This window comes from Arvicola amphibius, chromosome 6 (genome assembly GCF_903992535.2).
Source record: "Arvicola amphibius chromosome 6, mArvAmp1.2, whole genome shotgun sequence".
In the NCBI taxonomy this organism is placed as follows: Eukaryota; Metazoa; Chordata; class Mammalia; order Rodentia; family Cricetidae; genus Arvicola; species Arvicola amphibius.
In genome coordinates, this window is record NC_052052.2 from 29,379,555 (window position 1) to 29,407,281 (window position 27,727).

Sequence of the window (27,727 nt, forward strand, 5' to 3'; positions counted from 1 at the left end):
AGCGTTACTGTTGTTCCCTGAGTCGCTTCCGGAGTGAGGGCACAAAATGGACCAGCCTCAGTCACCGAGCACAAACTGACAGGAGACTCAGCCACTCATCTGTCCTCCTTTTTGGAGGCGGGGCTTGTCCAGGGACTTCTGATTCTCATTGGTCCGGACCTCGGGGCGTGCCCAATCTGCAAACCCGCCCCTTCTCCTAGTCGCCCCCGCCTTGGAGGCGGAGCCCTTTCCCCAAGCGCTCCTGGGCCGGAATCTCTCTCCGGTGGCGGGGAATGAGGGCGGAGTCACGAGCCGGGCGGCCAAACTTCTTCCTCTCTCCCGGGCTAGCGTTTCAGCCGGCGCTTCATTTCCGGTGGGGGTGCCGCGCCCAGTGAGGGCCCGGAAGTGGGTCGCGCGAAGACCGCTGGGCGGTTCTTGCCGGAAGTGGAGAGCGGCTGATCGCAGTCCGGAGGTGAGGCGGAACTCTTAAGGTGAGGGTTGGTGTTTGGTTAAGGATTGGGGTGGTCTTTGGGGCCCACCGGTTCCTGGTGTTGGTAATGGCCTTGTTAGCCTACTCGTGTATGGGGAACCCTGTTGAGGGGACCGTGGTTCTTCGGCGATCTCGGGTTCCTGGGTGCGGTCTCTTGAGGTGGGGCCGGGGTATCAGAATGAGCCGGGAGATCCAGAGGAAGCCACTTTCCTCTCGATTTCGCAGCTCTGCCTACAGCCTCGGCTGAGGCTGGACTCTGCGAGACCTTAGCATTTTATTCTGATCGGGTCTCATTCCCATTGCACAGATGGGTAAATTGATCTCAGAGAAGAAAAGAGTCTGGTTTTAGAGATTTCTAGTTTCGGGTCCTTCCTCCGTTCATTTCTTTGGAACCGCTCTAACTTGGGGTAGTCTTTCGATCTGGGCAGCTGCAGGTTAAAGGCTACCTGCTTTGTGGAGCTAAAAAAATAAATAAATAAATTTTTGGAATGCCTGTTTAAAATAGTAAGCCCAGTGTTTACTTTCAGAGAGCTCCCCTTGCTCTTAGACTGCCGCTATTAATAGGAAGCCAAGCTTAACTTTATGGGAGGTGCTGTCCACTTCTGGATCCGAAGTCAGATGGTTCAGGTTGGGTCCGGCTCAGTCGTCCGGTTTCCTTACTTAACTTTTTTTAATGCCTTGTTTCGTTCATCTTTCACGTGGAGGTGTTTGATCTCCTCACAAGACTAAATTCAACGGGTTTCAAAATTGAGTTTATTCTGTGTCAGCAATGCGGAAGTTTTGTCAAATACAGCTTTGGGAAGTCTAGTCCTTGCCCCCGTGTAGTTAGCAGGGCAAAGCCGGTTAAGAAGTAGTTATAGACGTGTTGAGGGTGCTGTGGAAGGACGTAGCAGGAGAGTCAGAAACATTGTGGAAGATCAGATGGGGCTGAGGATATTTTAGACAGAGGTTAGTATCAGAACTGCCTGCTGTAGCTCTTTGTACTGTTCCCCTTGAAGGGAAGCTCCAGGGTGAGGCCAGACAGCACATTCATCATTTGCTAAGTATTTATTGGACCTTACTATGTGTGAAACACATTAGTTGAGGCACTTAGCCCTTGTAGCTAGGAATGCACTTGTGGGGTTTACATGGGAAGGGGCCAACAAATCGAGGATGACTGAGTGTGTGCACTGCGTGAGCACAGAGCTGCTGACAGCATAGAGGAGAAATATCCAGGCCACACTTCTAGGCAGAAGTGGAAGACTTAAGTCTTTCAAGAGTTCCTTAGGCATATAAAGAACCTAGAAAACACATCTCTAGGCAAAGAGTACTATGGGTGGAAGGACATAGAGACCTGAGCCTGTGGAAGACAGTGACCAGTCAGCCTTGCTCAGTTCCAGTGTTACTTAGAGAAGCGGAGAGAATGAGAGGTGCTGATCACATTATGGAGGCTCTTGGAAGCATGCTCAAGAACTGGATTTTAGGCTGGAGGTTTTGAGGGGTTTGAAGGGTTTTCTCACTTGACAGAATGGGAAGTGACCAGACACTGGAGTAGACCAATATGTAAAAGATGCTGCCATGTCAGGGACTTGAACTAGAGAGGGGAAGTGGAAATGGCCAGGAGGGGTTGTGTTTGAGCAGTTTCAAACTGGAGTCTCAGCCATATGTAGTAGTGCACAACTGTAATGTCAGCACCTGCAGTTTGAGGCAGGAGAGTCACGAGTTGAAGGCCAGCTAGGGTCAAATATCAAGGCTGGAATCCAGAGAACTGGAGGCTTGTTATTTCTAGGCGTGAAGTAGTTGTAGTCTAGAAATTGCTGGTATTCTGGCCTAAGGAACCGGGTGGTACCATTCAGACCAGGAATGCAAAAGGCACGTTGGAAGGAGGACTGAAGTTGTGGAGTGACCAAGCAGAACAAAATCCAGGGCCTTCCAGGTATTTGTAGTTCAGCCAGCCAGGCCCAGATGTCTCGTATGGTGGTCCAGGCAGAACATGCTGCAGGAGCACAGGTGTGGGGGCAGCAGTGGGCAGCAGTGGGCAGCAGCGGACAGCAGCGGGGCAGCAGCGGGGCTGGTCTGTACTGCTTAGAGAAGTACTCAGATCTGGAGTTTGGCAGAAACTGGGGCTAGGGGATCTGCCAGGTTGTTAGGGGCTTTCAGTGTCCAATCCGAATGGGTTTGGGTTTTAGTTTGTGGCTGTCAGTTTGCTGGTTGGGTGGGCCAGCGTGAAGAGCTTTCTGTAGTAAAGTATTTCCTAGTCTTCCGGAAATACTTCAGAGGTCACCTGAGTATAACTGATGACTCAGAAGTTTAATAAAAATCATAGCAATAAAATACTTTAAAGTATCGCCTAGCCTTCAGGCCAAGAGGTAGCTAGCACAGTAGACTCCCTTAGGTCATCCAGCTCTGAGGAGGCAGTGTTTGTGAAATGTTTTCTTCCTGACTGGGACCTCTTCATCCACGTTCTTGGTAGTGCATGCAATTTTTAGCTGATTTAAAAAAAAACACGGGCGGTGGTGGGGCACACCTTTAATCCTAGCACTCAGGAGGGAGGCAGAGGCAGGCGGATCTCTGAGTTCATGGCCAGTCTGGTCTACAAGAGCTAGTTCCAGGACAGGCTCCAAAGCTACAGAGAAACTATTTTGAAAAACAAAAAACAAACAAACAAACAAAAAAAAACAGAGACTGAGCCTTTAAAAGTATGACTTCTTCTTTTCAGTTTTCTGTGAGACAAGATTCATTGTGCTTAGAAAAGCAACTACAGAGTGTTACTGGAAGTTAAACCCTTTGGTTTGAAATTTAATGCCGAGGTTTGAAATCTGAGGGCCATATTCTTTATCTCACCCAGTGGTTGTGATAGTCCTTAGATATCATCGTCAGTTTATCTACCACTAGCCTGTCTTCTGTGCCTGCCATTCCACTTTCTGCACCAGAGTGAATCTTTGAAAATTCTTTAAAACGAATAGTTTTTTTCAGCCTCTGTCCATTATTCGCGTTATTATTGAAAACTTCACATCCCAAAGAATCAAGTCTAAATTCCTTTTCCAATTTATGGTGTCTCCACGACTAGACTCTCACAAGTTGTATTGTGCTGTGCCTTGTTTTGTTTTGTTTTTGAAGTTCTGGGTATTAGTCCGGGCCTTGCACTTGCTTGACTACCACTGAGCTGTAGCGGCCCCACTCAGACACTTACCTAAATTAATATGCACACTTGACTTTCTAGCGCAGATTAGCATTTTATGTGAGTCATTTGTACTCCCCTTATGCTTCTTATATTAGAACAGTTTTTTTCAGCCTTGGCACAGTTGACACTCGGGGCCATCCTATAAAGATGTTTGGCAGCATCCTTGGCTTCTATCAATTGCATGCTGGTAGCACTTCCTCAATTGTGACAACCAAAAATGTCTTCAGACATTGCTAAATGTTGTATGGAGGAAGGAATTTCTCCTGGTGGAGAACTGCTGAAGACAACTCCTTAGGCGCTGGTGAGATGCTCGTGATGCAAAGGCCCTTACTGCTAAGCAGGGCCACCTGAGGTGTATTCCTGGGACTCACGTGATGGGAGAGAACCGACTCCTGCAAGCTGTCCTCTGACCTCTATACGTGCACTGTAGCATGTGCGCATCCACATACAACACATAGCTGTGCTTTCTTCAGGGACTTCTTCCCCGCTTAGGGATCTGAGGAGGCTCTGTGGCTGCATTGAGCATATTATAAGCATTCATACTCTGGAACGAAGGAATCGTTTGTTTTCATTGAGGCACCAGGAAGTTATTGTGCTTTCAAGAAAGTCCTTGGTTGTCTTCAAAGAACTTGCCGCCCTCCTGGGCATTCCTCTGTTTCAGTCATTATTTTTTTTTTTTCGAGACAGGGTTTCTCTGCAGCTTTTTTAGAGCCTGTCCTGGAACTAGCTCTTGTAGACCAGGCTGGCCTCGAACGCACAGAGATCCGCCTGCCTCTGCCTCCCTAGTGCTGGGATTAAAGGCGTGCGCCACCACCGCCCGGCTCCAGTCATTATTTTTTTTTAACATTTATTTATTTTATGTGGATGTGTGCCCAAGTGATGTATGTTAATCACAGTCTTGCTGCTTGTAGAGGCCAGAAGGCAGCATTGGATCCCCTGGAGGTGGTTACGAACAGTTGTGAACCGCCTGATGTGGGGCTGGCAACCTCAGGGTCCTTTCTGAGAGCAGCAAGTGCTCATAACTGCTGAGCCATCTCTCCAGCACCCCAGTTGCATCTTTTCATAGAGAAAGGTCAACGATTGGCAGGTGCTAGCAGCAAAGTTTGTGTTACTTAACCTGCAGGTTAGCAGATTTGCCTCTCCCAGTGTTGTGGCTGTGTAAACTCCTGCTTTGTTCGTGTTCATACTGCTAGCTTGCTCGGTCTAGAGGATGGGGATTATAGAGTTGATAGGCTTGTAGTTCCTCTGTTTTTAAATTAGTATAACTTCAGTTATTTCTTCTTGATATACCATTATATAAGCCCATTTAAAAAAAAAAAAAACAGCCAAAGCTCTGAAAATATTCCTCTGCTACAGTGCAGCTTTGTTTGCCTTCTATTACCAGACATGTGCCAAACTTTTCCATTTGGCTGGAAAATAGTTGAAATGTTTAATGGAAGGAATAAGCAGCCTTGCTATTTTTGTTTGAGGTTCTTTTTTGAGGGGAGAGTGTTTCAGTTCTTTTTTCCTCCAGAGGCCATTACAATTCCTATATTTAAGTTAATTATAGACTTAAAATTGCAGATCTTTTCATATCTCTAGTTGTAGCTGAATCATGGCTAAGGATGGATTTCATTTTTGAATCTATCTTTATATTTGTGAACAGGGAATGCTGTCCTATTAAAGCAACCATCCAGGCAGAAATCAGCAGTGTGGTTGTTTGCTGAGCAGTATAAACAAGGAGGTAACAAGGGCCTGCTGAATGTTCATAATACTCTTCTCAGGGTGAGGGCGAGAGGGCCCCACAGCCACACAGAGTTGTCTGTTAGCCCCAAACCACTGAAACAGCTGGTTCCCCAGTCTGACTGTGGCTCTCAGCAATATTACCCGTTTCACCTAACACTCCTGAAGTCTCAGAGGACCATGGCAGGAGGGAATAGGAGACAAGCCCTGATATTGGGTTGGATCCCCTTCCCTCCCTAGAAGATAGGCCTTTCTTTTCTCTTTTAATCTAATCCTCAGGTGGCAGTGACTTGGGCACTAAATGTCATTGGTATCATCAGTGAAACCAAAATCTTAGGGAAGAACAGTGGCTCCTCATTTGGGTTAGATTTAGATGACATCTTTACTCTGCAGAGTCGATTCTTTGGTTTCTGGGTTAAGTCATTTGGCTTAGTCAGGGTGTCTATTGCTGTGATGAAACTCCATGACCAAAAAGCAAGTTTGAGAGGAAAGGGTTTATTCTGTTTAATACTTCCAGATCATAGTCTATCATTGAAGGAAGTCAGGACAGAAATTCCAATGGCAGGATCCTGGAGGCAGGAGCTGGTGCAGAGGTCATTGAGGGGAGCTGCTTGCTCAGCCTGCTTTCTTAGAGAACCCAGTACCACCAGCCCAGGGATGGTGCCCCCCACCATAGGTTGAGCCCTCCTCCATCAATCACGATGGATCTTATGGAGGCATTTTTCTTAATTGAAATCCTCCTTAGATGACTCTAGCTTGTGTCAGGTCGACATAAAATCAACCAGCACACCAGCCTGTATGTGGGTATCTCCTGTTAGCATGTCTAGAGTCTAGTCCCAAGGATTTCTGTACTGTTAGGGATAAAAGAAAGTAATATAGCTTTGTGGTAGCTTGAAAGAGATGTCCTGAGTGATAATGTTTTCCCTCATCCCTTAACCCCTTTTTGAAACAGCATCTCACTCTGTAGACCATCTGGCCTCAAACTTGGATATCAGCCTGCCTCAGCTTCTTGGTGCTGGGATTAAAGATGTTTTCCCTCTTTTTTTCATTCTAAAAAGTGATACTTTACAAAAAAAAGTTTGGGTAAAAAGGAGAATTTGCTGAAAAGTCCCTCACCTTAATGTGATAGCCACTGTAAATCTTTGTTTTCCCCCTCAGTGTGCTCAGCTGCTCCCCATAACCAGGAGCCTCGGGCGCAGTCATTGTCCATGGGTAAATAAATAAATAAATAGGTAACACTGAGCGAACCTTTTGGTGCTGCCACTTCCACTGCATCGTGAAAGTTCCTTTCTTAAGTCTCAGCAGGCTTACAAAGGAAAGTCCCAAGGACAGCTGGGTTATTAGGAATAGAGGCTGACTTGGACAGTTGCTTTCATTTCCGTTTTATTTGAGTTGATGACTGAGAACTCCCATGGGACAAAGTAGAAACCATTTCTTAGGCCTGGCTCAGTGGCCTCTGGAGTTGTGAGCAGAGCTGCTGGAGTAGCCCAGCCTGTTGCCTTCTATGTGGGTTCATGAGCAGCAGGAAGTTGTTGGGATGAAGAGGTTGAGAGTTTTCGCACGAAGCTCAGGAGCAGTGTTTGTGTAGCATGTGCGAGGCCAGGTCTGGCTTCTGTTCCCAGTACTACAAAATGCAGAATGAGGAAAAAGACGCAACTTCTGCAAGAATCTCCAGCCATTTCTAGTTTCCTTGGCTTCAGGCCGCAAAAGAAATTGCTGGAGAATCAAGCTCATCGTTTCCTTCTGCTCTGCATGGTGATGTCATGAAGGTCTTCTTGCCAGTGACTTGTAAACATTATCTCCAGTCTTGATCCTTTCCCAGGCCCTCTTTCTAAATACTTACCCGACATTTTTATTCAGAAGCTCATCTTCTCTTTAGACTCCATACATCCAAAGTGGACATCATCTTCTGGCCCTCACTAGAATCGGATAGAACCTGCTCTTGCCTTAGCCTCATCATTCTGAGCCCCCCATACCTGTAACTCCAGACTGCCTTTCTCTCCCTCCTCTGAATGCTGTTGTGCTTTCAGTCAGGCCCCACGGTCACACTTGTTCTCTGTCTGGTTCCTCTTGTCGTGTGTGCCCTCCAAGGGCAGAGCTGAGAGCAGTGGGTGGAAGCTGCAGGGAGGCAAGATTGCCTCCATATAAGGAATACTTTGAGCTGTTAAATAGAATGGCTGTCTCAGAAGTCTAGGCTCTCCATCGCTGAAGGTGCTTGGTTAGAGGCTGCCCGGCTAATTGCTAAGAACATTGAAAGGACTGTTCTGGCATCTAAGGTGATTTCTACAGTGACTTTTAATCAAGAGGAGCTGATTCTATGTAAGGTAGCTTTGCCTCTCCCCTTTGGGCAGGGAAACTATTTTAACCTTAAAGAAAAATATCCCAGCCCTTAATTTAGGTGCTAGTTACCCAGTTGCCTAGAGTTTGTAGGCTAATTGATGGTTTTCACTTAGTTTGAATGCCCAGGCACCAATTACTGTAGGCTTTTTTTTTTTTACATTGAAATATCATTTATGATGAGTTGGGCATGTTGGCATGTCTTTAATCCCAGCACTCCAGGCAGAGGCAGGTGGATCTCTGTAAGTTTGTGGCCAGCTTAGTCTACATAGTGAATTCCAGGTCAACCAACGCTACATAATAAGACCCTGTCTCGAAAAAAGAAAAGAAAAAAAGAAATTTTTTGTAGTAACTTGTTTTTCCTGAACAGCTAAAAGATGAATAGTCTTACGAACCCTTTTTTTTCTTTCATTCAAATCCTGTTCCATTTACCACATAATACCTAGAAATACTTTTCTTTCTTTTATCTTTTTTCATTTCATTATTATATATCAAGCTAGACACTATCTGACTTTCCCTGGATATCTGACCTAGCTTGCTTAGCAGCCTTATTTCCATATGCCATACCCTATGCATTCTAGCCTTTTTTTTTTTTTTTTGAGACAGGGTTTCCCTGTAGTTTCTAGAGCCTGTCCTGGAACTAGCTCTTGTAGACCAGGCTGGCCTTGAACTCAGAGATCCGCCTGCCTCTGCCACCCGAGTGCTGGGATTAATGGCGTGTGGCACCACCGCCCGGCTAGCCTTTTTTTTTTTTTTTTAAACATAGCCTATTTCTATCACTTTTTAAAAGGATTCATTTTTAATTTTATTTATTATTTTTAAGAAAAAGTCTCATCATGTAGCCCTTGCTGGCCTGGAACTCATTGTATAGACCAGGCTAGCCTCACATGGATCCCTTAAAAAATAAATGGGCTTGCCAGTAGGCTTGGAGAGATGGCTCAATTTATTCCTATGCCCCCCCAAAAAAACCAAACAAATTTAGGGGGCTAGAGAGATGGCTCAGTGGTTAAGGACACTAGCCGTTCTTCCAGAGGACCTGGGTTTGACTCCCAGAACTCACATAGCAGCGCATAACTGTCTGTAACTCAAGTCCTAGGGGATCTGATGCCCTCTTTAGGCTTTTTTGGGCACCAGGTATACATGTACACAGACATACGTGCAGGCAAAACACACACATGCACGTACAAATTTTTAATTGAAGGAAACTATTCATGGTGTGGGTGTGTGTTGGAGGAGGACAGCTGTGGTGTCTTCTTTTTTTGACTTGTGGGTCCTGGGTATTGAGCTTAGGCTGTCAGCCTTGGTGGCAGTTACTTTTACCTTCTGTGCCATCTTCTGGTCCTAAAATTACATATTATATAAGAAATTATTTCACTTTTAAGTGGTACTTACTTTTAAGATATCTCTATATTAATGTGATTTGTGCCTGAGAAGGCAGGACTTATTTTTAGGTGAGCATTATTTTTTTGTGAGGTTTTGTAAAAACAAGCAAGGAATTATAAGAAGGAGAAAACCACTTCCCCACAGAGATGAAGGAAGGAGAGAGGCCAGGCTTGTGTTTAGGTATTAGTAAGTAGGGTGCCACTCTAATTGTTTATCAATCCAGAGGTCTGATTTTGGATAGCCTACTGTATTTTTAGCTCCTGTCATTTTCTAATGCTGGATACAAAGACAAGCTATGATCCTGGCCCCAGGATGACAAACTGCCTGTTGGTTCATTTTCCTCCCTCCCTCCCTCCCTCCCTCCCTCCCTCCCTCCCTCCCTCCCTCCCTCCCTTCCTTCCTTTCTTCCTTTCTTGTGTTTGTCTTTGTCCATCCGTCAGTTCATATTTTGTTTCTTTTATCCATCTAGCTAGCTATTGTGTGTGTGTGTTCATCCATTTGTCCACATGTCTGTCTGTGTATGTCCCTGTCCATGTGCGCAGAAGCATGGAGGTGAAAGGACAACTTGCAGGAGTGTTTTTCCCCTTTATGTGAGTTCTGGGGATCTAACTCAGGGCATTAGGCTTGGTGGCAAGTGCCCTTATTTGGTGAGCCATCTCATCAGCTCCTGCCTTTGGTTATTAAGAAATGATTTTAGGGGACTGGAGAGATGGCTCAGAGGTTAAGAGCCTGGCTGCTCTTCCCGAGGTCCTGAGTTCAATTCCCAGCAACCACATGGTGACTCACAACCATTCATAATGAGATCTGGTGCTTGCTTCTGGCATACAGGCAGCAGAATGGTGTATATGTAATAAATAAGTAAATAAACACTTAAAAATATTTTTAAAGCCAGGTGGTGGTAGCTCACGCCTTTAATCCCAGCACTCGGGAGGCAGAGGCAGGCGGATCCTCTGTGAGCTTGAGGCCAGCCTGGTCTATAAGAGCTAGTTCTAGGACAGGCTCCAAAAGCTACAGAGAAACCCTGTCTCGAAAAACCAGTACACACACACACATACACACACACACATAAAAATAAAGAAGAAATGGTTTTAAACCTCTGTGTGGTGGCAGAGATAAATGCACAGTATCATGAACGTACATACATGGACATGCTTTTTAGGTAGGTGATATCTTACCTGAGACTTAAAGGATAATAAGAGTTCCTGAGATAGGGCAAAGTGCAACCAGGCTAATAAATGAAAGAAGACATGGTTTTTTATGGAGATACAAGTCAGTCCTGGTTGCTGTAGTGTGGTTGACATAGGTGGAGTGAGAGATGAAACCAGGTGAGCACAGGTGAGAATGAAAGGCTCATTTGGACATCAGCCTGATGCCGAGGGAAATGCTAAATGGTATCAAATAAAAACATGTTATGGCCCAGGGCAGTAGTTCGTGAGTAAACACTCACGCTGCTCAAACCTGTTGCTTGAGTTTGATTCCTGGATTGTTGGGAAAAAACCCAGATGCTGGATGCTGGAGCTCACATTTGTAATCTAGGCATTCTTACAGCAAGGTGGGAGGCGGAGGCAAAGAGAGTCAACCAAAGATCACATACATGATGCAAAAGCAAGAAACACTGAGAGACCCTGCCTCAAAACCTTCTACCTAGAAGGAGAGAATCAACACCCGAAAATTGTCCTCTGCGCCCCGCCCCCATATCCACACACGTCTACACAAAATAAAAACTACGTCCTAATGACATTTGCCTGAGATGGAAGGCGAAGTGCATGGTGCTGAATCCAGGGAGACGGCAGCAGTCGCGGCAAAACCTCAGTGGTTTCTTCTAGTCAGGATGAAGGCAAGCGACATCTATCTGTTCTCGAGATGTACAAAATAAAGGCTGTAATGTGTTTATTTCAGACAATATCTCATGAAGCATTTGGGAGACGCAGGCAGGAGAATTAGGAGTTTGAGGATCTTGCCCTACGTGAGACCCTGTCTCTACAAAAAACGAAAACCCAGAAAGACCGCTCTTGTTGACTAATCTGTGGCTGACGGTTTCCAGGTTATAGCTTGGGCAGTTATGTGACTGCTGGATCACTGAGACAGTGTGGACAGGGATTGCTGGGAAAGATGAGGAGTTGTATTTCAGTTTGAGGTGCCTTAGGGACAGTCAGGTATAGATGTCTAAGTGGAAGGTGGCTCTAAGTTAACTGAGTCCCAGAAGAATGGCTTGGATATGCTGCTCTGAAGTTTTAACGGATGGTGCTTGCGAGTGTGCTTCTACAGTGACAGCAGTTGAAGGCGAAGGACAAGTGGTCATGGCCACCCTGAAGGGAGTGTATAGGGTGAGAAGTGTGTCTTGCCGGAAGTGGTGGCTCACCTGTAATCTGAGCTCTTGGGAGGAGAGAGTTGTATCATTTGGTTTGTCTTTCAGTCCCTTTGCTTCTGGACATTCCTTCCCACAACATACCAAATCTCACCCTATTCCCACAAAACAAACAGAAACAACCCCGAAGCCCTGGGGTTCTGTGTTTGGTTAGTGGGAAGAGATTAGCTATAAATAGTAGCCTTAGCCAGGTAGGTGGTTCGTGCCTGTAATCTTAGCATGTGGGAGGTGCAGGCAGGAGGACCTGGAGTTTAGAGTCGTCATTAGCAATTTGGGAGTTGAAGGAAAAATGATTTCTTTTTTTCTTTAATTATGTGTATTTGTATGAGTATGTGTCCCAGGGGCCGGAAGTCACTGGATCCCCTGGAGTTGGAATTCCAGGGGATTAGGAGCTGTCTGAGCGGTGCTAGCGACACAACTCAGGTCCTATGAAAGAGAAGTGCACACTTTTAACCATGGAGCATCTTTCTGGCTCCTGAAGAGTTATTATTGAACTTTTAAAATGAGTGTTCAGGGCTGGAGAGATGGCTCAGTGGTTAGGAGCACTGGCTGCACTTCCTGAGGACCTGGGTTCAATTATCCACCCACACAACAGCTCACAGCTACCTGTAACTTCAGTTCTAGGAGATCTGACTTCCTGTTGTGGCCTCTGTGGGCCATCTACATACATAATGTACTTGTAAACAAAACACCCATTCATGTAAAATAAAAACCAATCTTAAAATAAATTGATACTAGTTTTCAGAGCTGTGGTAGCATGTACAGTCCTACACAGTTTGTATTGTATTTTCTGTATTAGCGCTGGCCTCACTGGTTGCCTTTGTGTGTGACAGAACACATTGTACAATTGAGCGCTGAGCTTCGGGATTTAGTTTCTTCTCCTAGATTTATAGTGTGGATTATATGTGAGTGCCCTGCCCAGAATGGAGCAGGGAAGCAGGACGGCTATTGCTTGATGCTTTTGCTAACACGAGGGAGAGCGAGTGTCTGCTGTCCCTGGTCTCTGCTTGTGAGTAGGGTTAGACCTAGAGGTTTATCCGTTTCTTCAGATCAGGAAATGGAAAGGCTGCATTGATTTCTCATGCTTATTTTTTTTTCTCACTAACACTCTTAAATAACGTTTGTTAACAAGTGCCTGGGTCCAGAGAGATAGGACCTGCAAACAGAGGAGACCAGACAGGGGCTGTATTGTCTGGTAAGCTGCTTATCTCCTGCACAGGAGGCCAGTGTGGACGAGGAGATACCTGGTGTGCTAACTCTTATTTTGTGGAAGAATCACAATTGTTGTGGGAGTCACTGAGTCGGGTCAGCTTCATTTATTTGAACTACCTAATGTTTTTTTTTTTTTTTTTGTTTTTTCGAGACAGGGTTTCTCTGAAGCTTTTTTAGAGCCTGTCCTGGAACTAGCTCTTGTAGACCAGGCTGGCCTCGAACTCACAGAGATCCACCTGCCTCTGCCTCCCGAGTGCTGGGATTAAAGGCGTGCGCCACCACCGCCCGGCTCTACCTAATGTTTTGATTAATTGGAATTTAAGTCAAGGCTTTAGCTGAAATTCTGCACTCCCAGCTACCTTCTACAGGTGCAGATAGGAAATGCTTCACACCTGGGTGTGTAGTCAGGGCTCTTGTCCCTCTGTGGTTGCACAGTGTGTATGGTTCATAAAGACGGACTGCACACCTCCAGCCCAACCTGCCAGGGAGAGTGATCTGGATGGGAGCGTAGAGTAAGAGGCCAATTAGATCAGCAACTTTCTCCTTTCTTTAGGATCTTAGACAGTGAACGAGGCTAGTTCAGGAAGGGACAAGTCTACAACAAACCGTCAGGTCTGTCCTCTTCTTCCTGGCTGCATATCTAGACCCTACCCATTCTCTTTGGAGCCTGGCTCAGATGGCAGCTTCATGATAGCCTTATCTGATCTCCCAGCTGATACATTCGCCCTTCTCTGAAACCCCATGCCACCCTGTCTGCAGCTTTTGTCATCTTCAGCTTTTCCCATTTGCTGGGTAGTTGTTAGTGTATACGTTAAATACCCTCTCTCAACCTTCAAGTCAGCAAGGATGCTATTTATCTTGGTCTGTGACGTCCCACTGCAGACAGCGGAAAGTTGGGGGTGGGGTACAAACATATAACAGGAGATATGAATGTTGGCTTCTGTGGTGATCAGTGACTGGAGACATGTCATTGACTGTCACTAAAAACTAAACTTCAATAGACAAGAATTCAGTAATGGGTTGGGGGTATGACTAAGTGGGAGAGTGCTTGCCTAGCATTGAAGACCTGGGCTTCCCCCACCCTAAAGGAGTATTGTTATTATCCCAAATAGTTGTAGGGGAGGCTTAACCTGAGAAAATTTGTATGACCATACTTTGTAAATTCTAAATTCCCACACAAATATTTGTTAGTATATGCTAAGTACTCAATAAGTATTTGAATAAGATTTGCATTAGTGGACACTTTTTCCTGAGTAGTTTTCTTATGTAATGAAGTCTGCTTGGTTTTACAAATTTTCTAGATGACTTTCCCACTGTATTTTATTACTAAATTATCCTGTTCCGCAGAACTGGCATCCTTCTCACCCCATGTGGGTATAATATTAAAATAACACAGAACATCTGATCTGTTCCAGCAGGTGGAACATTATGGCCGACATGCAAAATCTTGTAGAAAGATTGGAGAGGGCAGTGGGCCGCCTGGAGGCAGTGTCACACTCCTCTGACATGCACTGTGGCTATGGAGACAGCTCTTCAAAAGGTAAGCCAGACCAGTCGGGGTGCTTGTGTTGTCCTTGCCTCAGTTTCTGTCCTGGTGAACTCTCTTCTTTAGAGCCCACCTCCCAGACTTAACGTAGGTAGTTCATCTCCTGTGAACAGAACAGGAAGGAAGTGACTTGGCACAGGGAGGTCTGTGGTTAAGTAGTTTTAACATAAGAACTTGCTGCTTATGTGATGTTTCCTGTCCTTTAGCAGAATGACCTTAGTCATTCTGTCAAATGATAAATATTAAAGTTTCTTATTTCTAAATGATTTGGCCGATTAATCATTTGCCAATACAGTAATGGACACAGAACGCTAGAGCTGAAGGAATCCTGGCGGGGGGGGGGGGGGTTATTATGTTTCTTTTCACTTTATAGATGAAGAACATTAGCCTAGAGAGGAAGGATGTCACAGAGGCCGTTAGTGATGGCGGTAGAGACAGAGCTCCGCTGCCCGACTGCTGCTCTAGTTTTTTCTGCACTGTGTCTCCTTGACTTTCCCCTTTTTAAGAACCATCTCCTGTCTGGGGAGATAGCTCAGCAGGTTAAATGCTTACCAAACAAGCTTGAGAACCCGAGTTCAGATCCTCAGACCCCACTTAGTGCTGGGCACAGGAGCATGTTTCTGTGATCCCAGGGCTCCCGTGTTGAGATGGGCAGCAGAGACAGGAACTTGCCCCCCTGGGAGCTCATGGGCTTGTCAGCCAGGTGTGTGCAGTCCTGAGCAAGAAGGGTTGCTGTGTCAAAGCAGATGGCAAGGACAAAGACCTGAAGTTGTCCTGATGTCCACGTATGTGCCAGCACACACCACCCACGGAAGTTTTTAAGCCTTCTGTTGCGTGACTGATGGTTCCTGTTGTGTGTCTGCCTCCCCAGGAGCAGTTCCATATGTGCAAGCCTTTGACTCGCTGCTTGCCAATCCCGTGGCAGAGTACTTGAAGATGAGTAAGGAGATTGGGGGAGACGTGCAGAAACACGTAAGGATGCGGGCCTTTCTTTTCCTTCCTGTGTAAGGACTGGCTGCTTTCCTTGCATCTCCTTCACCGTCAGCTTACGAGCCCTCTGGAGCCTCCTGACTCCTTTTCGCTACCTTCTTTGGTCCGGGCACAGAAACAATTTAATTTTTCTAGGCTCCTGTTTTTATTATATAGTCTGTGTGTTTCTTGAGAAAGCTTGTTTGTTCATAAATGCAGCCATGTTCATCTTTGCGGTGAAGAGCGCATTTGCGGTCTTAGCTTCATGTTATATAACCAAGCGGAGGGTGGCTTATTCAGTAGGCTCATTATCCTGATTTAGCACTTATGAAGCCATGCTTGATGGTTATTAGCTAATGCTAATATGGGTTACTTTCACACTTTCATAGTCCCCTGTGAGAAACAGAGTAGGCAGTGGCAGATGCCTGTCCTCCCACGCCCCTTCATGCACCGCCTCCTGCATTGTCACCACCACCAGCATCCCACGCTCACATATACATTCTGCCTCTCTTTGGGCCAGCACCTTTCTGCTGGGGCACTGAATGATCATTTGGGAACAGTAACCATATGAGGACCTTTCTAGCTGGCCCTAAGCCCCTTGTACACTAGCTGTTGGCAGTGTATAGAACTCTCAGCTCTGTGGGGCAGTGCTGGGACTTTCCCGTGGTGGGGGACTTCGGACAGTTCTGTAACATTTGGGAAAGAATTTAAGAAATTAAATTTTTTTTATGCATGCAGGTGTTTTGCCTGCATGCATGTCTATATACCTCTTGTGTGAATGGTGTCCGCAGTCTAGAAGGCATCAGATCCCTTGGAAGTGGGAGTTAGGGATGGCGTGAGCCCCGGTGGGTTCTGGGAATTAACTGTGGGTCGGTCTCTTGGAAGAACAGCTGCTGCTCTTAACAGCTGAGTCCTCTCTAGCCCCTTGAACAAAATTTCAAAGCATGTCATTTTTTATCTTTGAAAGTACAAATCCAGATGTATGTAGTAGCTCCTGCCTGTCATCCTAGTCTTGGGAGACTAAGGCAGGAGGATGCCACAGTCTTAATGTTTCCTTAGGTAGGCTAGAAAGTAAGACCCCATCTCAAAACATCAAAAGTAAAGTAAGGAGCTGGAGATGCTGCTCTTGCAGATGGCCCGAGCTTTCTCCCCAGTGTCCACATCAGGTGGTTCACAGCCATTTATGGCTCCAGTCCAGGGGGTCTGATGTCTTCTTATGGCCTGCATTGGGATCTGCACACAAGGAAGTGTATGCACACAGAGACACATGGATAAAAATAAAAACAAATTTAAACACATTCCCATGGGCCTGGGATATTATTAGCTCGGTGGTAGAGCATTTGCCTAGCACTCACAGGCCCTGGGTTCTATGCCAGGCTCCTCACCAAACAAATCCCAAAGCACCTCATATGAACTCACTGACCTGCCTTCACCTAAGCGTCATGATTATCCTCATTTCCAGCCCTGGCGATCTGACCTTGACAGTTCCAACAAGAACAGTAGTAAATGTGATTCTGGTATCAGTCCCTAGACCCTAGAATCCACGAGGCAGACAGCATGCTAGGCTTGGAGTTTCAGGTTATACTTAGCAGGACCTCTCTAGTTGTCATGTGTCATGATTAGCTGATTGTTTTCTCCTGCAGGCAGAGATGGTCCACACAGGCCTGAAGTTGGAGCGAGCTCTCCTGGTTACAGCTTCTCAGTGCCAGCAGCCAGCCGGTGTAAGTTCATTACAAGGTGGTTTAGTTTGTTCTAGGCTCAAGGCAAACTGAGAAATCTCCAAGTGGCTGTCACAACATGCTCTAATAGACCTATCATACTTGTAGTAATACCCAGTCATTCTGCATCGAGTGCCCTCGAGGGGAGGTGCCTTGGGTAGTTACTGGTCCCTGCTGACTTTTGTTTTCTGCCATTTTGTTCATAACTTGAGTTGCCCCTGGGACGTTGCTGCTTCTGTCATCAAACAGAGGTGGTTCTGGTTTTATGATGGGTGGGCAAGGCTGTGGTGGAGCACCCAAGCCTCTGGAACTTTCTTTACTGCTTTCTCCCTTTCTCCTTTACTGCTCTCGGAGTCTCCCTTTAACTCGACTCTTACTTCAGCATTTTGTGCTATCAGATGTGGAAAGTCGAGTTAGAGAAAGGAGGGTTTTCTCAGAAGGAAAGATTCTTCTGTCCTAGGCTTTCCGAGTCATAGAAGCTTATAAAACAAACCTTCTTGCTAAAGCTAGAGTAAAACGCTTGATCCATGCCATGCCTAAGTGATGTGAAAATAATGCAGGGTAATTTAAATATCTGTCTTCAGTGACGAGTGTTTTATCTAAGTCTTTTCTCCAAACTCATTCTTTCTTAAATAAATAAAGCAGCCAAGACAATTGTAATGTTTTAGACCAAGGATTAGCAAAGCCACAGGTTGGAAGTCAGTCTGACTTGCTCCCCATAAATGGAAAGAAGTTTCGTTTCGTTTCGTTTCTTTTTTTTTTTTTTTTTTTTGAGACAGGGTTTCTCTGTGAAACAGGCCCGGCTGTCCTGGAACTTGATCTGTAGACCAGGCTGAATCAAACTCACAAGAGATCTGCCTGCCTCTGCCTCCAAGTGCTGGAATTAAAGGGCCTGGGCCACTACTGCTTGGCTGGAAGTGAAGTTTTCTGGGAACAGATATTTACTGACTAGTCCTGTAGAGAAGATGTTCTCATGCTTCTGTTAGGCTGTGTGCATGTAGGAGCTGAGAACTGACGTGGTTAGGAAACTTAGTTTTGAAGGGAGGATCAAAAAATGGAAACATGAGGTTCATCCATTTTGCTAAGCAGCTTGGAGTGGCAGCATCACTGATGGCATTTGACACCAGATCTCTATTCAGCAGCTGCTGTGTGGCACAGGGTGCCTTGGGGACAAAGGAGAACCCAAACAAAGCCACAGAAAAAGAAAAGCATATTTGCACCATGCTTGGTATTGTACCGTTAATTCTAGCATTTGGGAGATAGAGACAGATCAGGAGGAGTTCAAGGACATCCTTTGTTACGTAAAGAGTAGCCTGGGCTTCATAAGACCCTATCCTACAGAGAAACAAAGGAAAGGAAGAACATTCATGGGTCCAGTGACAGTTTGCAGTGCTGTGTATGGTAAGGTGCCAAGATTGGTTATAGGAACACATAATATCGACGCTTGCAGTGGCTGCACGTGAAGCATTTGGATAGGTGGAAAAAGAGAAAAAAGACAAAAATAAAGTGGCATCTTCTATTAGCGGGTCAGAAGAGACAAGTGGCTGGAATGGTGGGCTTTCCTGGTAGAGAATATGGATCCTGAGCACAAAGTCCCTCCTGAGGACTTGAAACTTTATGCAGAGGAAGGGTGTGAGCAATATCTTAGTGATGTGACTCAAGGCAGGAGGGATACTGAGCTTACCTGTGTGCTCATTGTAGACTGGAACAAATTCTTGCATCATCAGGTATTTTGGCACATGGTTATAATTCCAGGCAGGAGTATCCTGGAGTCTAGGCTATGTAGAATAGTCTCTATAAAGAGGGAGAGAGCTTGCCTTCAGAATCAAGAGTTGATGAGCATATATAGCTTTTATAGAAATACTAACCAGTCTTTCCTCGTCTCTCTTAGAATAAGCTTTCTGATTTGTTGGCACCCATCTCAGAGCAGATCCAAGAAGTCATAACCTTCCGGGAGAAGAACCGAGGCAGCAAGTTCTTCAACCACCTGTCAGCTGTCAGTGAAAGCATCCAGGCCCTGGGCTGGGTGGCTCTGGTAAGAGGGAAGGGAGGAACTAAGGGCAGGGAGTTACAGCTGCGGGGCTCCCCGGTCACCGACTGCTTCTTTCTCCACAGGCTGCAAAGCCCGGCCCCTTTGTGAAAGAGATGACCGACGCTGCTATGTTTTACACAAACCGCGTCCTCAAGGAGTACAAAGATGTGTGAGTCTAGCCTCTGCCCAGGTGGCTCCTGCGGAGGCTTCCATGCTGCTTCTCCCACTTCAGGGCTGTTCTGTGGGAAGCTAGGTGGACCCCAGCTCATAGAAAGTACATTTGCAGGCAGGGCTATTTCTGCTTCCATTTCTTTGCTGCCCTGAATAGCAGACACACTTCAGCTTCTAGTCTTAGCGGTTTAGGGGTTGTGCTGGAGATAACATGGATTAATGCCTTTTAAGTCGCCCCCTCTTTAATTATTATTCTGATTTGGTGTTTTACCTGTATGTAAGTCTGCACTTTGTATGTGCCTGGTACCTTCAGAGGCCAGAAGAGAGCTTCAGATCCCCTGGAGCTGGAGTTGCAGACCTTGTGAGCTGCCTTGTGGGTGCTAGGAACTGACTCTGGGTCCTCTGTGGGCAGCAGCCATTGCTCTTAACCACTGAGCCATCTCTCCAGGCCTAGGAGTTGCTTGTTTGAATCAGATTTTGTTCTTCTGTCGCTGTGTCTTAGTAGTGGTATTGTGGCAAAGGGGTCAGTAGGACTTAACTAGAAAATTATCTTGCATATTCACATATTAAGGTAAGGCTGCCTAGCCAACATCAGTATTAAGAAGAAAGGAGTTATTGTGTTCTAACCACATAGTTATGCTAGTCCTAAGTGACTTCTCCATTGCTAATTTTGAGCTGGAGTGACTACAATTACTAGCTCTATAACTATCTAGACCACGATCAGTCACTAGACATTTGTAGACTAGCTGTGTAAGAAATAAGCCTTCATTTGTGTGAAGTGTATCCCACAACACCACAACTTTCTTTAATATTTCTAGCAGCCTGGAATTACCTCTGCTCTGCCTGGAATTTACCCTGTCATTTTATAGTTGATGAAAGTAGGTCTTGGGCTAAGTACTCACACAGTCTTCCAGCTAACATTTAGAAAGAGAAGGGATCATTCTGGACACAGTGTCTTCTATAATAAACACTGACTGTTCCTTTTTTGTTTTTGTTTTTGTTCTTGTTTTTGAGACAGGGTTTCTCTGTGTAGTCCTGGCTGTCCTGGAACTCACTCTGTAGACCAGGCTAGCCTCGAAGGCACAGAGATCTGTCTACCTCTGCCTCCTGAGTGTTGGGGTTAAAGGCATGTGCCACCATCACCCAGCTGGGAGCACATTTTGACAGAAGCACTGGGCTCATGCAGTCTCTCAATTCCATGGCAACAGTTGAGTGATCTTGGCTTCACTGTGACTTCCTGCACAAATGTCTGCCTTTACCACTTTGCTACTCGGTTCTGCCTGTGGTCTATTTTGAGAAACACATTTCTGGTCCTAAAAAGACATTGATTGAACACTGCCGCCAAAGATAGAAATAAACCCAGTGTCTCTGTTCTCCTTGAGTTTATTCTAATTAGAATAAGAGGGTAAGGTTTGATTTTGGTTCTTTTGTTTTGTTTTGTTTTGTTTCGAGACAACATTTTTCTGTGTAACCCTGGCTTACCTGGAATTTGATCTGTAGATCAGGCTGGCATTGAATTAAAAAATCCACTTCCTCTACCTCCCAAGTGCTGGGATTAAGGTGTGCACCACTATGCCCAGTTTTTTGTTTGTTTGTTTGTTTTGTTTTGTTTTAAGATAAACATCATTGATAAGAGGCTAAAGAGATGGCTCAGCAGTTATGAGCACTGACTGCTTTTGGGGAGGACTCTTGCTTTGATTCCCAATACCCACCTGGAGGGTCACAACCATCCATATCTCCAGTCAGGGAATCCCACACCGTATTCTGGCCTCCTCTGGCATCAGGCATACACGTGGTATACAGATATAGGCAAAATACTCATACACATAAAATAATTAAAAACAAAACTATTATTGATGAATGGGAAGCTGCCATTGAGCAGAGCCTAAGAGATGCCCCAGCAGGAAGATGTGAACTCATGGACGGGAGGGGTCTGGAGTTACTATCATTCTCTGAAATTCTTTTTCAATTTCCCCAGGGATAAGAAGCATGTCGACTGGGTCAAAGCTTACTTGAGTATATGGACAGAACTGCAGGCTTATATTAAGGAGTTCCACACCACTAGCCTGGCCTGGAGCAAGACGGTTAGTTAGTTCTCTTCCTTTCTCTTTCTCTCCAGGATAACCTTTGAACTTCTGATCCTCATGTTTCCCTTTGCCAAGTGCTAAGATGACAGGTACATCCCACCACAACAGCTTTTAAAGAGTGCTGGGGGTTGAACCCAGTGTTTTATGTACACTAGGCAAGCATCCAGCTGAAGTCCATCCCCAGGCCTGGATGCTAAATACTGATCAGGGACAATGGCTGGTGCTGGAGGACAGATACAGATGAATGAGTCATGCTATCCTAGCTTTCAAGGAATTAAAAAATACAGATAATAAAGGTACATCTGCTCCCTTGCGTGCGCATGCACTCGCAAGACACACACACTACAAATACAAGGCTCTGGGAGTTGGTAGAGTGATAGCCTAGCATGCAAGGAGCTCTGGGCTTAATTCCCAAGTCATGACGTCACACATATGTTATCCCAGGGGATAGCGATCTGAGGATCAGGATTTCAAGGCTATGCCTCTGCTCCATAGTAACTTCCAGAACAGCCTGGGATACATGAGACCTTGTCTCAGAAAAGAAAAAATGAGTAAATAAGTGTATCAGCCCATATCATAGTCAGAATCTATTTAAAAAAAAAAAATGGAGAGATGGGGCTGGATAGATGATGGCCCAGCAGTAAAGATCATTGGCTGATGTGTTGGAGGACTTGGTTTTGATTCTCTAGGCCCATAGGGCAACTTTGTCTGTAATTCCATCACCTTCTCTGTCCTCCCTGGGCACCAGGCACACATGTGGTACACAGACATGCATGAGGCAAGATACCCATGTACATAAAATAATAAAACCAAAAAGTAAGTTAAAAATAAATTTCAAAAGTACAAAGACAGACCCCTATTATAAATTACTAAGCTGAATGCTATAATAAATACCCAGAGCACAACAAATAAAGAAGGATGACTGTATTCCCTGCATTTCCTATTCAGGGGCCTGTGGCAAAAGAACTGAGTGGATTGCCATCCGGACCCTCTGTTGGATCAGGTCCCCCTCCACCCCCACCAGGCCCACCTCCTCCTCCAGTCCCTACCAGTTCCAGTTCCGATGACTCTGCTTCCCGCTCAGCACTGTTTGCACAGATTAATCAGGGGGAGAGCATCACACATGGTGAGTACTTTGGCAGGAGCAGTTGTTAAAGCAAATTGTTTGGATTAGACTCCACCAACCAGACACAACAGCTGTTCTAAACCAGAACTCTGGCTTGTATGTGGGAACATTCATTTGGGGTGTCACTTGCCTTCAAGTTACCCAAAGGGACATCAGACTTGAATTGAGTTGTGATTGAAGGGCCAGTGAGATGGCTCAGGAGGTAGAGGTGCTTGCAGCACAGTGTGGTAATCAATCTCTGGAGCTCACAGAGTGAAGAGAAGTGTCAGGTCGTCTGCTCACCCTCACAGGCACACAATGCATGAGTCCCTCCTACAAAAATAATTCTTAATGACAGACCAGCTGGCTCAGGGGTAAAGGAGCTCACCCCCAAGCCTGATTAATGGTTTGTGTGTGACCCCCAAGACCCACTTGGTGGAAGAAGAGATCTGACTCCTGAAAGTTGTCCTCTGACTCCCTCTCCCTTCCTATAATAAATGCAAAAGTGAATACTTAATTTTAAAGAGTAGAAATTCAACATGGGTAATGACAGTGAGTCACTGAGCAGCATGTTCAGGGCACCTTCTTAGCCAGCTCAGTGCTAGCAGGTTTCCTGAAGCCTATGCCACATAGTAAGTACCACATGGTCTCTGAAGTCATTGTGTCGGGATGCTAACATCTCAGAGAATCTATACTTGCCACATAGGAAATTCGCATACAAAGGACTACTGTTACAGAGAAAGTGAACACTTCTCTACCTAGCTGGTGGAAATTCTAAATTGTACAACCCTTGACTAAGAATGTACTCGTAACAATATATGAAACAATCTTAGACTGTTATTTATAGAAGCCACTAGTGATGTAGTTAGGGAAACACAGCATTAGGGGAAATGGCTGTTAACTGAGGTGTAGCCTCTTGATTGCATACTGTGCAGCCATGCTACACTTTTCCACCAAAGGAACTGTGTAATGTTTAAGGAGCAAACAATCTAGTATGTAACTACTACCCCTTGGAGCAGCTATGGGGAATGCATAGATCCAGCCCCGCTGAGGAAGGTAGATTGCACGGTCCTCCCACCAGCTGTAAGGCCCTCATAAAACGGCTTCTACCTCCAAAAATGAATATATTACAACCACAAGCGGTGGTAGAGCTAAAACTGGCACTCACTTTCGGTTTATGTAGTCAGCATACTTTTGCCAGCCTGCTTACTAAAAAAAAAAAAAAAAAAAAAAAAAAAAAAAAAAAAAAAAAAAAAAAAAGTTAAAAACATGAGTTTTTTTAATTGAATATTACCAATTTGTTTGGCTGTAACCAAATACAAGAGTATGAGTAGAAAAAGACTAGATCACAGAAAAGAGCTGATAAACTCTTACCCATGCTCCTATAAGCAAGCCTGATGAAGCTTGAAGCTCATGTGTCACACATAGGGACGTGAAGGTAGAAGGGGAAGCAGCAGGAGTGGAGGGGGACAGCAGAAGGTAATGGGGTGAATAGGATCAAACATTTATACATGTATGAAAATCTCAGTGAAACTGGTTATTATGTGTAACTAATACATAGTAACAAAATGCCCAATGGGTGGTGGGTGGCACCTTTAATCCCAGCACTCAGGAGGCAGAGGCAGGCGGATCTCTGTGAGTTCGAGGCCAACATGGTCTACAAGAGCTAGTTCCAGGACAGGCTCCAAAGCCACAGAGAAAACCTATCTCAAAAAACCAAAAAAAAAAAAAAAGAGAGAGAGAGAGAAGAAGAACAAATGCCCACACTTGATTAGGAGGGGTTTCTATATAGGAGGCCTTTTCTTTTCCTAGATTTTCTTCACTGTGACATAATTTCCTCTATTTATTATGACATACATATATATTCTATGTGTATGTATTTGACACATACCTTTCTAGATTTGTTTTTATGCATTTGCATATTCTTGTTCCTTCACCTTTGACACACACAGCTGTCTTTGTTTTGCTTTTTAATAAAACCATATAACCGAGAGGACAAGGGAAACCATAAAAGCACTTCTCCAAAACTGTTTGCAAGATGGCCTCTCGCGAGTTTGGGTTCTTTAAGTTTCTGCTAAGGACTAGTGATAGCAGGCCTTGTTCATTGCCTCGGCCCAAGCTCTAGTATGAAGACTAGGAACAAGGTATCTGTTGTGTGTTCTTACAGCCCTGAAACATGTATCTGATGACATGAAGACTCACAAGAACCCTGCCCTGAAAGCTCAGAGTGGGCCAGTTCGGAGTGGCCCCAAACCCTTCTCTGCACCTAAACCTCAAACCAGCCCCTCCCCCAAACCAGCCCCAAAGAAGGAGCCAGCTCTGCTGGAACTGGAAGGCAAGAAGTGGCGAGTGGTGAGTTAAAGGGGCTGGACTCTCGGGAGGGGCAGAGCGGTGGTGCTTTACCCAGAATTCAGCTGAAGTGTGCAGGGGATGGCTTATAGTGAGGAACAAAGGTTTGGGATGAGGTGTTGGTTTTGTGGATGTGTGCTTTGTGCTAAGAATCCTGGGGTGTGTCTTCATAGGAAAACCAGGAGAATGTTTCTAACCTGTTGATTGAGGACACTGAGCTGAAACAGGTGGCTTACATATACAAGTGTGTCAACACGACATTGCAAATCAAGGGCAAAATTAACTCCATTACAGTAGGTGAGTCCTTGCTGCCCTAGGCAGGTTCTGACCTAGAGCCTGAGAGGGCTAGAGTCATTTCCACCTCTTTGGAAATCCTTACACTCTGTCCTTTGCAGTTACACTGTTGATCTGCTTCCTTTCTTCTCCTAGATAACTGTAAGAAGCTTGGCCTGGTGTTTGATGACGTGGTGGGCATTGTGGAGATAATCAATAGTAGAGATGTCAAAGTTCAGGTAAATGATATCTTGGCTCCTCCTTTTGGTCCCTGAGGAATTAATTGATAGATACAGCAGACTCACAGATGCTCCTTGGGCAGGAATCCGATTCTCCAAAGTCTGTAAGCTGAGCTGGTTTGCATGTGGCAGAAGTTGGCTCTTTAAGGGAGCTCTTTCCAGGACTTAGCCCGGCCCATCCGTTTCTAATAGCTGTTGTGCACTGGGGGGCTTTTGTCAAGTAGTGCAGTCACTTGAAACAGTGAACATTGTCTCCACAGCTTCGTCTACCCTTCTCTGCTGGAACTCAGTTGTCTTTGTTTTCTCTACAGGTGATGGGAAAAGTGCCAACCATTTCCATTAACAAAACAGATGGCTGCCATGCTTACCTGAGCAAGAGCTCCCTGGACTGCGAGATAGTCAGTGCCAAGTCTTCTGAGATGAACGTCCTCATTCCTACAGAAGGCGGAGATTTTGTAAGTCCTCTTTCTTTCTAGCAGTGCCTCTTCTTCAGCCTCTTGTACTCCAGGCTGGCCTGGAGCTCTTTGGTGATCCTCCCTCCTCTGCCTCCCACGTGCTGGGATATAGCAATGTAGCACAGGGCCGACTATTTGCTGCTGAAGATTGAACCTAGGGCTTTGTTGCATGCTAGGCAAGCACTCTACCAATTAAGTTAATCCCGGAGGAACATGACATTAAAACCGGAAGAAACGAGCTGAGCCTCTCCGTGTACCCATGTATTCCCTACATTCAGGAGGCTGAGCTTGGAGGAGTTTGAGTTTGAGGCCAGCCTGGGTTATGTAGTAGGACTGTCTCTTGAAACCAAAGACTTGAATTAGAGTAAACTATTTGATGGACATTTGGCATTCTGTAGGTAAATCCAAAACAATGCACACAGAAGCCAGGTAGTTCTGTGAAGGGGACTCCAAGGGGAGGGTCATTCCTGCCTTTCTTAGCTCACTGAGAGTCAGAGTCCCCTCCCCCATCAAGCTGGTGTCTAGGGCTAAGCCTGTCAGGGTCATAGATCACCAGAGAGCTAGCAGCACAGTGCAGCATGGCTCCTGGTGAGGTTTGTCGCACACCACCCCACACTGCTCTCAAGGTTAAGTAGAAGCCGGGCATTGCAGAAGTGTGAACCAGAAACCACCCAGCTCATTCTATAGGCAGGATTCCAACATGTTACCTCCTAAATTGGTTGATTTTCGGATTTATTTTGTGTCTGAGTGTTTTGTCTGCATTATGTATTTGCACCATATGTGTGATTGGTGCCTAAGGTCAGAAGAGGGCGTCGGATCACCTGGAACCAGAATTACAGATTGTTGGGAGCCACTCTGTGGGTGCCAGGAATCAAACCCAGGTCTTCTCCAAGAGCAGCCAGGGCTCCTAACTGCTGAGCCATCTCTACCTCCATCGACTTGTTACCTCTTTTTTACAGAGCGAGTTTCCAGTCCCTGAGCAGTTCAAGACCTTGTGGAATGGGCAGAAGTTGGTCACCACAGTGACAGAGATCGCTGGATAAGCAAATGCCTGTGGGTCCTGCGCCCTCCCCTTTCACACCATGGGATACATCTGTATGGAGACGGTTCTTTTCTAGATTTCCTCTACCTTTCTGCTCTTAAACTGCTTCTCTGCTCTGAGAAGCCCAGCTACCTGCCTTCACTGAATATACCTCAGGCTGAGAATGGGCGGGACAGCAGGTCAGTGGATCTCTGGCGGGAAGGTGCATGGCTCCGCACCAGCGCAGCTGCACCACAGTCCGTGCTTAAGAGCTGCAGACCCAGGCTGGAGCTTTCAGCTTTGGGGGTCATTCTACCAACAAACAGTCCTTGGGGGGAAACATCCTGGAAACAAACAGATCAGAATATGTTCTAATCAAACAGCAAGCATGGCGGTAGCAGGAGCCAGTGTGACTCCGTAAGGTTCTAACCAATCTAATTGTTCATCGTTGAAAAGTGAGGCCAGGGTTGCACTGGACCAAAGGCTAAGGCTTGCCACTCAGCATTCCAAGCAGACTTGTTTCCTAAAAGCATTCCTTCATTTTGCATTCCATTCTGGGTCAGCCTCAACCACAAAGTAGCAGGCTTTCTGCTCTCAGCTGCAGTAGCAGTACCATTTTTGAGGGGAAAAAAAAAGCCTCAACCCTTTTCCTTCCTCTGGGATGACCACCTTGGTTCTCATGGGGCCAGCTTAAAAAGCAAAGCAAAGCAAAGCAGCACACCATTCCAAGGAGTCTGGCGGTCCTCTTCCCTGCCCATGCCTGTCATGCTCGGCAGCTTAGCGCCGCATTGCGGGCCCTGAGCAGGACTGAGACTTCCATTGCAGGTTGTCCGGGTCTTGATTTCCCTACGAATCTTTCATAGCATTGCTATTGTAAATTCCAGCTCTCCCTCTAGGACACACTGACCAAAATATGCAACGTTTTTTGTTTTGTTTTGTTTTTGGTGGGAAGAGAGATTGTCCTGTGACTTCTGCCCGTTTCCTGAGGCCTGTGGAAATAAACCTTTATGTACTTAAAGTTATACAGAAAATAGAATAAAGTTAATACCAAACTTGTTCAGTTATTCACCTCATCTGTACTGAGATGTGAAAACACTGGAAACGACAC

The 27,727-nt window shown here is 45.6% G+C and overlaps 1 protein-coding gene across 4 annotated transcripts; it reads left to right on the plus strand.

Moving 5' to 3' along the window:
• The first annotated feature begins 323 nt into the window (after positions 1 to 323).
• On the plus strand, positions 324 to 27,675 carry Cap1 (cyclase associated actin cytoskeleton regulatory protein 1). Of its 4 annotated transcripts, none has more exons than XM_038333954.2 (13): positions 324 to 470; positions 14,070 to 14,194; positions 15,072 to 15,172; positions 16,813 to 16,890; positions 18,779 to 18,922; positions 19,003 to 19,088; positions 21,069 to 21,174; positions 22,126 to 22,303; positions 24,450 to 24,634; positions 24,805 to 24,928; positions 25,061 to 25,143; positions 25,455 to 25,598; positions 26,558 to 27,675. In XM_038333954.2, exons 2-13 carry the CDS (start codon positions 14,083 to 14,085, stop codon positions 26,639 to 26,641), a joined length of 1,425 nt encoding a protein of 474 aa, XP_038189882.1. In that variant the 5' UTR covers positions 324 to 470; positions 14,070 to 14,082; the 3' UTR covers positions 26,642 to 27,675. The 4 variants fall into 4 exon arrangements, with proteins under 4 accessions (XP_038189882.1, XP_038189885.1, XP_038189884.1 ...); XM_038333957.2 differs by having other exon boundaries at positions 333 to 451; XM_038333956.2 differs by having other exon boundaries at positions 336 to 451; positions 14,073 to 14,194.
• Positions 27,676 to 27,727: the final 52 nt, after the last annotated feature.

What these genes read in the sequence shown, in the direction of transcription:
- Cap1 (XM_038333954.2), top strand. Translation starts at nt 14,083, where the DNA reads ATGGCCGACATGCAAAATCTTGTAGAAAGATTGGAGAGGGCAGTGGGC. An exon ending in AGTGCCAGCAGCCAGCCGGT is followed by an intron (nt 16,891 to 18,778) that starts GTAAGTTCATTA and finishes CGTCTCTCTTAG; the next exon opens with AATAAGCTTTCTGATTTGTT. An exon ending in AAGGCAAGAAGTGGCGAGTG is followed by an intron (nt 24,635 to 24,804) that starts GTGAGTTAAAGG and finishes GTGTCTTCATAG; the next exon opens with GAAAACCAGGAGAATGTTTC.